General features: G+C 47.4%; 1 protein-coding gene across 1 annotated transcript in view; it reads left to right on the forward strand.

Annotated features, from left to right (window-relative positions):
- The window catches only part of JAM3 (junctional adhesion molecule 3), a 35,110-nt gene that overhangs the window by 18,266 nt on the left and 4,566 nt on the right, over positions 1-12,278 (forward strand). The window contains exons 2-6 of the mRNA XM_054087149.1: positions 9,030-9,095; positions 9,954-10,067; positions 10,915-11,067; positions 11,292-11,494; positions 11,824-11,923. Of these exons, the coding sequence (XP_053943124.1) occupies positions 9,030-9,095; positions 9,954-10,067; positions 10,915-11,067; positions 11,292-11,494; positions 11,824-11,923 (636 nt within the window). The remainder of the gene's footprint in view (positions 1-9,029; positions 9,096-9,953; positions 10,068-10,914; positions 11,068-11,291; positions 11,495-11,823; positions 11,924-12,278) is intronic.

Below are 12,278 nucleotides of genomic sequence, written 5' to 3' on the forward strand. Positions count from 1 at the left end.
TCTTCAGCGCTCACCATTTTTGTTCCTGGCCTTTGCTTTAGCTATTGTAAGGCACTCTCATCCAGTAAGCAGATCACGGAGTGGTGTATCCACTGCCAGCTGAGATAGTGCGTCCCTTACTCGTCCTGTGCCTTCCCAATACTCAGTTCTTTCCTCCAGTGAACTGGAACCATACGTCCTTACTGAATTGTAGGGGACACTGAATTTGAAGGGACTGAAGCTGATGAACATGCAGATTCACTTCAACAGATGAAAATGGTCACGGGGATACACCGAGAGCCTCAGCAGATATCCAGGGCCCCAGCCAGTTCTATTCCTTGGGCTTCCATGCTCTCAAGCTGAAGTGGAGCTGAGCTGACCCTCCTGAGATCCCCTCATGTCCCATTTTCAGCGAATGTACCGATTTTCACGGTCCGTGTTGGCTGTGAGCTGGACAGTTTGAAGATGTAATTGTGCTGCCCATTTGTTAATGAAGATGGCAAGAGCAGCGCTCAGTACAATGGGACTGTTTTGATACATTCCTAGCCAGTTCATCTGCAATTGTTTCCTTGTTGCCTTATTCCTTTTCTGGTTTTTGCCAAAGACTCAGTGTGGACACAATTAGAAGCTCTCTTGCCTAATGGCACAGTGAGGACACCTGCCCCTGTTTTTCCCCTCTCGGAGAGAGCCAACATAACACCACAAGCCCAAAGCCTTTGCATAAGGGGCTTGACCCCAGAGGCCAGTAGCAAGACAAAATAAATGATCTGGGTAGGATTTAATCCCCTGGTTAGCGATATCTCATGCAACACAGAAGCTCCATGCCCTATTCCCTGTTGCTTACCCAAGGAAAATGAGACTTTCAGTTCAGCCTCACGTTTCTTTCTTGGCAAGGGAGAAGCAGTTCAGGAATCCAAGGGCTGGTAATAACAACATCTTCTATCCACAGCTTTCCCATTCCCATTTCCTTTCTCTCCTCTCTCCATTACCCTTTCTCCCAGATTTTGAGAGGCAAATTCTAACGCTTTCCATCTTTTCTCTGAGCTGAAGATGGCCCGAAATTATACTACAGAGAGTGATGCAATCGGACATGCTGGAAGCTGTCTAGCCCTTGCTGCTTGCGTTGTAATCTCTGTTCAGTATGAGGTATTAGTCATCCACCCAAGTATTGCTTCCTCCCCATCCTGCACGTACATTCAGCCCTTGCCAGGAGACGAGCCAGAAACCAGGGTACGAGTTTGGGAAAACAGGAGAGCTCGGACCAGATCATGCACAGATTAAGATGTTGGGCAATGCACGTACAGCCACATCTGCAAAGCATTAAATGCCCATCTTCCCCTTGATGTCAACAGTATTTAGATAGCTTTGCAGGGCTGGCCCTTGGTCTCTTGAGCCACATCTGTTCTGTCGGGTGAAAAGCTATTTCAATAAAATAAGCTAAGGTGTGCTAGGCCCTTCAACCTGGGAGCTTTCTGCCCAGGTCGCCAGCCGTCAGCTCAGCTCTGTCTCTCTCCTAAACACTCTGTGCTCCTTTAAGGAGAGCAGAGCATGAAAGCCTGCTTGCGGACTAGGTCCAAGCTCAACACGTCCAGCCAAGGGCTCGGAATTATGCTAAGACCATGAGTAAGCTTGAACTCTTCCTGTTCAGACAGCTCCGGAGCATGGCTCATGCTGCCTCCTCCTAGCACGGTCCTACGGGTTTGCAAAGTGGGTGGTGTGCAAATCTGATCTTGAGAACAGGCTGTCTCATTTCTGTGGAGGTGCAGATATGCAGGGCCTGAATCTCTCATCTCTGAGCACACTGCAATGCCATCAGCAAAACGGCGGCTGAAGATTGTGAAATTCTTACCTCCAGAAGCCCTTGTCAGAGGGATATTGGAGGTAGCGTGTCCGCAGCTGCATCCCAACGTGATGAAACCAAACTTTGGGGAAGCAGCAGAAAGCACTGTGTGGTCTTCACCGGGCAACACCTACACTTCCATCCCTGCATGAAAGAGAGGAGGAATGTTTGTCTGCAGAAGGAAGCTGCTTTGCAGAGGGCTTTTTGTCTTAAGAGGGCTCCATATCTCCTTGATAGCAACCTGCTTCATTGCTGAGTGCGACTGTGTAGGCTGCGCATATACCACTGGTTTTGCTGTCCGATTAGGAGCTAGAACAGTAAATCCTCCTGTCCAGAAGGGGTAAAAAAGAAATAGGAGGAAAAAAAAGACTGTGTGCGTGGCCTGGATGCTAATGGGCCTTCTCTGCAGCAAATACAAGTCAGGTCTTTAAGGTCTCAGTTTAAACCAGGAGATTTAAAACCAGGAGATTTAAAGAGGTTAAGATTCCATTCCAGAATTGTATGTACTCTGTTTGCAGACAGGCATCTCCGTGCCTTCTCTAGTGGTGAATAGGAAGAGAGCGAAGCAAGAGCAAAATCTGAAATTCTTACATCTTTGGTTGAACACAAATACTCCGATCTTCCACACAGCTTTGTCCTGCAGGGTCCCGGTCCTGCTGACACCACCAGAGACTCCTTTATTATCAGCATTTTGGAGTGCCATCAGCGAGCTACCTAAGAGAGGAGAAACGCAAAAGCCAGAACCACGCAGAACACCAACCACTGCTCTGTAATGTTGCATTTGCTGTCTGTAGGCTAATTATGCTTCATGTTCCCTGCCCAGGCAGGCACATCTCCTCTGGTTGTAGGTGTCTATCAGAGAGTTGGCACCCTTTTAACTGAGCGGTACAAGCAAAGCATCTAAAATAAGTCGTGCTGGTTTGTGATAGCTGGTAAAAATAAAGCCTTCCCAGCACAAGCAGCTATAACAGCACAGAGGATTTACGACTGAGTGGGTTTTTTCCAGGGTGGGCTGGCCACAGTCTGGTGATGGCCTTTTTATAACCGTTATCAGCTCCCACACAGACCAGGTCCATCTGTTACTTAATTTGAACGGAGACACTCCTAAGCCTTTGTTTGCTAATCTCTCGCTGCACATCTACATTGTTCTCTAGCAGGGCAGCCCACCAGTGAGTCAGGCTTGGCTTGCGGATCTCCGGGAGGCGCCATGGAAAAGCACATAGCTCACTCTGGTCTCTTGACCAACATGGTCCACCCACCTGCTCCCTCTTATCAGCCTGAAGGAGCCTTTAACCTGAACTTTGGATGGGAGAGCAAACATACAGCCAGCTCCTTGGGGTGGAGGCAAGGGCTGAAAGTTAAAGACTGAGTACCACAAAGCAAAACCCTATGGAATGCTTCTACTGGCACAGGCTGGGTTTTTCAAACAGACGGATGTGAACTGTCGCTTAGGAAGGTAATGAGACACCTAAAACTGTAAATGAGGATCGATAGGGTGCCTAATTCACGCTGAAATTCGTTAAGAATGAGGATATCATTCATTGCTTGCCCACACATTTAAGCACCTCTTAGAAATCCAGTCTTTATATATCACAAGTGCATTTAAGTCCCTTAAGCTATTCTGAAAACCCCAGGGGAGGGAAAGTTGGACAAGAAAACCCCACCCGACACTTACTAGAGCCAGAGCGGGTTAGGCATTTGTTGGTACCTCACTCCTATGCCATGCTGTGTTGCCTATCCTATACCTGCTTGTTTGCAGTGGCACGAGTCGCATCGTGAAATTGCAGTGAGATGCACTAGAGATCACAAGGAGGGAGGATTAAGAGCCTGAAGCGCTGAGACAAAACGGCAGATACTTCAAGATGGTCAGGTGTCTCTGAAAGTTTGTGCTTAGGATGGTTTCCTCAAAATAAGCTGAGGGCAGAAACCTAGCCTCCCTTTTCCTTGTCTTACCCAGTCCAGCACTGACTGGCTTGCTCTGCCCTTCCTCCGGAGGTTTCTCATATTTAACAGTTCTCTTCCTCCCTGCCGTGGGCTCAGAACACTTCTAAGGCAGAGACAATCCTGAGGTCAGCTCTGCTGCCCTTGACAACAACGCTTGTCTCCTGCCTGCTGCTCCGATCGTCTCTGCTGTAGTGTCCTTGTCACCGTTTCTTTCACTCCAGCTCACAGCATCGAGGACGGATGCTCTAGGGAGCATCTCCAAACTGGCAGTCATAAATGTGCTGACGCGCAGAGGGTTCGGCTAACATGTTTCTCACACCTAACGATATATCACTCGCTCTCACTTGGTAGCAGGCCTGCTGCACCGAGTAACCATCCAGAAAGCGAAGATGCCTGTGGTTTATAGCAGCATTCCCACATGGCTTTTGAATTGCAAATCAAGCAGCAGCTTAGTTATGATGGACACCTCGAGCGAGGCATATTTTTGTTGCTTTAGTGGGCAGGTGTTTAAATACAGCTGCGTGTTTTTGTACTGCTTGTGCCTGACAGCGCATTAACTAAAATTACCGTATCAGATAACTGCAATATAGGCAAAGAAGCATCAAACGATACTGCAGCATGGACTGCTGGCAGCAACGGAGTGGAACTGTTTCCTGGTCATGCTTTTTACTTTGCCTATAATACTTTAGGAAGACTTCACCTCCTCATCAGATAAGATATCGGGATGGAAGGAGATGGAAAGTCAGGCTTTACTTTAAACTGGGTACAGAGACAGGAGATCTAACACAGTCTCTTTGTCTATAAAGCTGCGAGGTTTGTCTCTGTAGCTTTACTGTAGCATTTTAAAATGATTCAGATAACATGAGTCACAGTAACAAGCATGGGCTGGATCTCTTTAGCTGAAAGAAGTGCCATAAGAATATGCTGTAGACTTTGCTGCCTTGTCCTGGATTCTATTTTGGAGAACTGATGGCATTTGCGATTGAACCATGTGTCTGGCTAAGTCTGTAGCACATACAGAGCTGGTCGGTATTCGGGGATGCAGCACATACAGAGCTGGTAGGTGCGTCTGCCGAGGCACGCATGCTGCTCTGGGAAGGAATGCACGTCTGCGCCCGGCTGTTCACCGCATCCTGGGTGCTGAGGTCTTTGAAGTGAGATTTACATAACACACCACCTTTGCTGCTTATTTGCACGAGGCTGAAAGAGGCCTGAAGGAACATCTTGGAGATACTCTTGTTCAAAGGTAGCAGTTGCCGCTAATGATGATATAACACACAAAGAAAGCAACCCATGAGCGCGGTCACCAAAGAGACAAGGCTTGCCAGCAGCTGGGAAATGTGACACAGCACAGATGCTCCTTGGATGGAGAGTGCTAACAGCTGGGAAGCACTGCCTTGGTGCAGATTCCTCCAGCCTCAGTGAACAAGGGATACCCCAAAGTAACGCTTAGAAGAGCTGTTGATGGTGTTCCGCGCCTGCTTTGCAATCTGCGCACTCCCTTGGGGTTTTGGTGTGTTCCCTGCATAGCTGTAGCTTTCTTGTTATTTAGAATATGCTCCTCACGGTGTTCTCGTGCCGCAGAGAGAACAACAAATCTGTCTTAGCTGTGATTAAGCAGCCACATTGATCTCTGCCCACAGTCAATCCATGTAATAATGTCAGCACCTCTCGCCCAGTCTCCAAGGACTCAGCTTGTACTGAAAATTTGTTGTCATCCTGCGTCGTGCCGCAGGGAGAGACCCAAGTGTCTTGTGTTTAGTGGGTGGGAAAAAGCCTGGTGTGAACCATTGCCAAGAAATGAGATAAGGCTGGAATTTGATGGAGTCCCACTGGCTTGGAGTAACTACTTCTAGAGTCATAACTCCTTTCAAAACACCACAATATTATGATCTCCATCTTCAACTGAACTTGCATTGTGGCTGCCAGAGATGGGTTCCAGTAGCACTATCCCTGTTCTGTCTACTGCAAAGGACACAATTTTCCTGAATAAAGATCCCATGTGAACAGGGGTGCGTACCAAAAGCAAAACAGGGCATCAAACTTCCTTTAAGGAACCTCTGCAACACGCCTTTCCCTCCCTGTCTTTCTCTAGCATTTCCAAAGGAAGATTTATGGGATGGTACAGACCAGATAGATGCCGTGCAAGCTGTCTTCTTCAGCTCTTCAGGCACAGTGGAGCTCTCCGTAGTCATCTGCTATTTCAGGTCTTGGAAGGAAGCTATCATTATTGAAGAGTTTATAACACAGTTCTCCAAGAAAGGAGGGTGCTGCCCCTAAAAAAGGGAGGGCCTATGGCTCACCCCTTTTTGAAAGCTGAGCCAAACACATTATCAGAGCCACCTGTTCCAAGGAGGAAGCCAACCAGGATCTCCAATTAAGCTAATTGCTCAGACCTGGGCTCTCAAGAGAAGCTTTCTTGGTTCCAGCAGTAGCTTTGTGCTATGCCTTGTTTCTATGAAGCGCCTTACGCTGTTGTTGAAGACTCGTCCAAAGAGTCTAAAAGGATTCTCTTAAGGTTCTTTCTTGTCTTCTGGTGACTAGGTTGGATGAGGCTTTTATCACCCTGCTCTAGTGGGAGATGTCCCTGTGCATGGTGGGGGGTGTGGAACTGGTTGGGCTTTAAGGTCCCTTCCAACCAAAACCATTCCATGATTCTGTGACTTCTACTCCTCTGGGGTTTTGCTGGGATCAGTGAAATCCTCATGGGGGGAGGAAAGCAGGGATTGCAGCCCCAGACAGAACACTCAAGAGGATCAAAGGATGAACAAAAGGAAAGGAATGATGATCATAAAGGTCTTTTCCAACCTAAATGGTTCTGTATCAGCGTCTTGTGGCATAATTGCCTTCTTTCAAAAGGCAGGTCTGGAAGATGAGGGACTTTGCTCATAGCAGACTTGATCAACTATTTGTGGTTGCTCAGACCACCTCCTGAGTGAAAGAAGCCGAGACGGCAGCACCTGCTGCAACCTGCTGAGAACCAGCTCTGAAACGGCATTCTCCAAAGTAAAGCACGAGCGGACTGAAGGCACCGTGCTCCCCACGCTGCCCTATTACTCACTTAGTTCCGATACGCAGGACTTCTCCCAAACAGCCACGTTATAGTCTGGAGCACTGTTCTCTTAGTTCAGTATTGTTGGTGCGTGAATGCCTCAAGTGCAGAAGGGTGGTGAGGTCCCGCTAAGAGCAGTTTTGGCTACGCCAACTGTTAGTTTGCATCAGCCGGTGGCTTTTTGTGTGAGTAACAATTATTTTGTACAAAAAAGGAGCGTCTAAATCTTGCCAAACTCCAGCTCTCCTCAGTGGCACTGGGGTTTAGGCACCGAGAGCCAAGGCATTGAGGAAAGTGTCAGCATTTAACAGGCAGTGAGGGATAAGGATTGGCAGGGAACATTTCAAAAGTGCTGAAAAGATTCTAGGTGTTCCAGGTCCTTGAGGTTTCAGTGGGAGGGTCTTTGCAGCTCTTGGGTGTTTTCAGCCTCTTGCCTGGCTTTGTTACGCTGTCCGATCCATTCCACCAGAGGAATTTTGCCCTTGTGTTGTCAGATTCTCTGTCTAAAAGCTTTCCACCCTGAAAGCCAGCACATAGGAGTTTCCACCTGTCTGTCGTGATGGTGTCAGACCTCATAGCAGCCTTCCAGTAGTGAAAGGGGCTCCAGGAAAGCTGGGGAAGGGCTCTGGATCAGGGAGTGCAGGGATAGGACAAGGGGGAATGGTTTTCAGCTGAAAGAGGGAAGACTGAGATGAGATCTTAGGGAGAAATGTTCTCCTGTGAGGGTGGGCCCTGGCCCAGGTTGCCCAGAGAAGCGGTGGTTGCCCCATCCCTGGAGGGGTTCCAGGCCAGGTTGGATGGGGTTTGGAGCCCCTGATCCAGTGGGAGGTGTTCCTGCCCATGGCAGGGGTGGAACTGCATGGGCTTTGAGTTCCCTTCCCATGCAAACCATTCTGTGATTCTATGCTGAGATCCTTTCTTTCTCTACATCTCCTTTTAGCTGCCTTTTCAGCTTTCTATTCATGTTTGTTATAACTTTTTTTACTCCAAGTAAGATAGCCGTACCCTTTAGATAGATCTTTTCTCATGTCGCTGAGGCCTGAGTTTCCATCACTTTTAAATTGCTGTTTGATCGAATGTCCAGTGAAGTCAGTGGGTGTCCACCCCTGGATTTCAACAAACTTCTGATTAGGTTTGTAACACCAACGTTGCATGCAGGGCCATGGCTTACCCTTGTAGCTGTTTATTTGGCACTGATTAAATACGTATCCTCCTGTAAGACTGAACTTTGGAGCAGCCTGTGTTTTGTGAATACCATAGTCCGAGAGATGGGCCTTGCAACAACCAGAACATCTGGTTCCAAAACATCCTTTGTGATGAAAGCATGGCTTGTGTCTACTGTTTGGTTCGCTTTCTTCCTTCCGCACCGTGCTGGAAAGTGCTCGTTTTCTTCTCGCTCAGGAGAGTCGTTGGTGAGTGTGGGTGTCCAGCAGCACATGAACGTTGTTGGTACCTGCTCCGGTGAAGTGCACAGCAGAAAATACATGGAAGGCAAGTTTTTCGAAGGGAAATAATATGCGAAAGAGGGAAAAGTGCTGCATTAATTGGAAACATTTTGGTGCTTAGAACAAGAAGTACAGTAAAGGGAAATAGCGTGTGGAATAAGGATGCCTTGCAGCGTTGCATGACTGAGCTTTTGTCCCAGCGTCGGTCGGTCTGGGACTTTTCCCACTAAACTGAACTCCTCTACTTTCTCCCAAACCGCAGTCCTTTCATGGTTTACTACTTCATGTTCCATTGCCACGCTGAGCCTCATAATACTTGAAGATATAATCAGTGAATGTGAGAGGCCTGACGCTTTCCATCTTCTGGGAACTGATGGAGCTCTTGAGGTCACTCTCCTTCCTGTCTGTTCCTGACCGTCACATGAATTTGCAAAATAGTACATTTGTTACTGCATTGCCGAAGTAAGAGTTTCTTTACCATCTAAATAAGCATAAGGCGTAAGGAAATGGCTTTTGCTGGCATTGGTTTTGCGCCGTCATGTTAATCGTCTTTAATTGCTACTTCTAACAATTACATTTTCCTGTGTTTACACCACAACTCCTAAATAAACTCAGGCCTGCTGGACTGGTTTTAGTAGCCAGGAATTGGTTTTATCGGGGAATTTGGTCCTGGCAGCTGGGTGAGAAGATTTCTCAGCAGGCACCGTGTTTCTAGCTGGGTGACTTATGAGCTGTGCTATTTCTTAGTACCTTCTGTTTGTTTTTCCAGGCTGCAGACTTTTGGCTGTAGAACTGACATCCAGCAACACCAAACCCGTGGTGCAGGAATTCCAGAGTGAGTGCTACGGGGCCCGCTGGCTGCCTGAGACGATAGCTGCCCAAACAATTGAGAAAGATCTTGCTTATTGCTCATGGTATCTGATTTCTTGGGGGAGGCAGGTCTGCCGAGAGCCCGAGATTCAGAAAAGTGCTTAAGAATATGCCTGTGTTTCTCCCTGGTTAGCAAAGCGCTGGATTGAAATGGTTTATGGAAGTCCCCTGCAAGCCATTGGCATCGCAAAGCGTCTGCCTTAAGTGCTTTTTTGAACTGGATCCCAAAAGGAGAGAAGGCGGTCGCCTTGCAATTAATATAGTGAAAAGGGGGTCAGGAAATGTATATTTTATCTTGGCTCTACTACTGATGTGCAGTGTAATTCTGGGTAAGCCACCTCTTAACCCAGCTGCGATTCCGCCTTCTGTAGAGGAGATGGACATGTCCGTGCCTGCTTCAAAGGGGAAAGGGTTTGCTTGATTTATCCCCAGGTATCGTGGTCCTCATCCCATTCCCAGCCAGTGCCCAGGGAGGTTCTGCATCCCTGGCTCACGCTGGAGGCTCTGATCAGCAGCAGGGCAGTGCTATGGACTCACCCTGTCATAAGGTCTTGTTTGCCATAACTTGGAGCCTGTGGAGAACAGCGTGTTCATTTCTCTCCATAGCTGATATCTGTTCGGCTATTATTTTTGCTGGCCAAAATCCATCTTCCCCAACAGCTCCTGGAACCCAGCAGTGTTTCTGTTTGTGAGGCAGATGAAAGAGAAGGCTTTGGTTTTGTGGGCAGCATCTCCTACTAAAACACTGTGCAAGACTTCTCAAAGCAGAGCAAAAGCACAGCTGCTTCCTATTAATCTGTATTTCCTTTATTTCTCCTGCTAGGTGTTGAGCTGTCCTGTATCATCAAGTCCACCGTAACACCGGTTCCCAGAATCGAATGGAAGAAAATCCGAAACGGCGAAACCTCTTACGTATTTTTTGACAATAAAATGCAGGGTATGAAGGTTCATTGTTTTTAGACTACCAAAACAGCCTTGGAAACAATACAACTGAGAACAAACAAGTCTGTAAAAGGCAGGGCCTCTGGCTGTCTTGCTGCATTCTTCTAGAACGAGAGCTCAGCAGTTGAAGTACGAGAAGGAGAGAGAGCAGAATGTTCTTTATTCTCTGCCCTCATTATTGACATTTCCCAGTAGGAAGCCACATGGAGCTGGAGTGAGAGCCTATGTAGGAGCCACTTCTTGGGTAGGAAAACAAATGCAACAGCTTCCTTTCTGCAGCTCCTGTGGGTCCTTGAGTGGTCACCGGGTGTCTGAGCCCTCAGGACCGGACGCTGACCCCTCCTGTCTTTCCATAGGACACCTGAGGGCTCCGCCTGCACTTCAGAAGGAACCTCAGTCTTGAGCTGTCAGCGCTTACTGCTTAGGCAGTGATTTGCAGCGCGTGATTAGAAACAGACTCTGCCTTGACCATGAATCTCAAACACAGGATTGCTAGTAGGGCTTGACTCCATCTGGAATTACACCAACACTCTAGATGGGATCAAAGGCCACGTCCAAATTAATCTTCCAATGAGACAAGACCCAGAAGTGTCTTGGAAGTCCAATTTTGCCACAGTTTTTGAGATATGGGGTAGTGCTTTCTAGTTCATCCTCTTACATGGTTAGCAGTGTTGGTTTCCTTTGTGGTCACTGGTGAGAGGAAGGCACTGTAAAGCACTGAGTTCCTTTCAGGTGGTTCTCTTGACTCCACAATGAGTCCAAGATCAAGCGCTTAATTCAGGAACCTAAAGTTAGTCTGCGTGACTACCCTGAAATTTCCCTCTCTCTTTCCTTTGCATCAGGAGACTTTGCGACTCGTGCGGAAATACTGAGCAGGACATCACTGATGATTAAAAACACCACTCGGATGGACACTGCCACGTACCGCTGCGAAGTGGCAGCACCGTCTGACACTAAAACCATAGACGAGATCAATATCCAGCTCACAGTCCAAGGTATGCTTTAAACCCAGCGACTTCTGCAAGATCTGCTAATTAACAGAGGAGGCTGTGGGGGTCTCCAGAGTCGAAACAGTGGCGCTCTGGAAGTTGTTTAAAACCACCTGGAAATAAGGGAAAGTTTTGATACCTTTGTAGCACAACCATCTTAGAGAGTATGTCAGAAATTATTTAGATCTACACAGCGGTGCCGTTCACGTGGTTTTGTGTCTTCCCCACAGTGAAGCCGATGATTCCTCGATGCACTGTGCCTAAAGCTGTACCTGTTGGCAAGTCAGCCTCTCTTCACTGCCACGAGAATGAAGGTTTCCCAAAGTCCACTTACAGCTGGTACCGCAACAGCGAACCTTTATCACCAGACACGAAATCAAATGCCAAATCCCATAATTCTTCCTACACCTTGAACCCCGCCACAGGCACTCTGGTAATGCCCTTACAGACATCATCGAGACTTGTTTCACTGGATGGGTTATTTTTAAGGTTGCTTGTAAAAGAAAAAAGTCATTGCATGGCTTTCAAGGAAGGTATCATTTGAAGGTTAGGTGTTCTAGGATCTGGGTGATTTGGGAAGGGGAAGATTAATGAGGGAAGATACTACCTTAGCTGTTTGATTTCGATCACTGCTGATACTGCTTGTCTCTTCAGAAGATGTCTCATAGCCCACCATGAAGCCTGTGCCGTAGAGAGTTGCTTAAACCCTCAACAGTATCTTTTGTTTCTCATGTCCTTCTCCTTATCTTTTCTCCTCACCAGTTTTTCCATGCTGTGCACAAAGGCGACACAGGCCGTTACTCCTGCATAGCAACAAATGATGCCGGCTTTGCCAAGTGTGAGGAGCAGGAGATGGAAGTCTGTGAGTAGCTCTACATACTTTTTGTCAATGCTGATTAATATATCACCATAAATCAATTATGCGTAGGGAAGGAAGGGGCGCATCGTAGAGCACAAAGTCTTTCCTGCTTTCTCCTATGAGAGAAAGCAAACCCAAACCCAGGAAGAAAACCACAACACCTAAAAATTCAGGGAAACAATAAAACCCTATTCAGATTCCTGAACAGTTTTAGTCTTGGAATCACAGAGTTGCCAGTTCCCTATGGATTATTGGGGTTTGCTTAAAATATTTAAGAGATGTCCTTTTAGCGTACGTGAAGCTAGAATATAGCTACTGCCTTAAAGAAATACTGGATGATGGCTCCTCTCTTTGACAG

This window comes from Cuculus canorus, chromosome 23 (assembly GCF_017976375.1).
Source record: "Cuculus canorus isolate bCucCan1 chromosome 23, bCucCan1.pri, whole genome shotgun sequence".
Taxonomy (NCBI): Eukaryota; Metazoa; Chordata; class Aves; order Cuculiformes; family Cuculidae; genus Cuculus; species Cuculus canorus.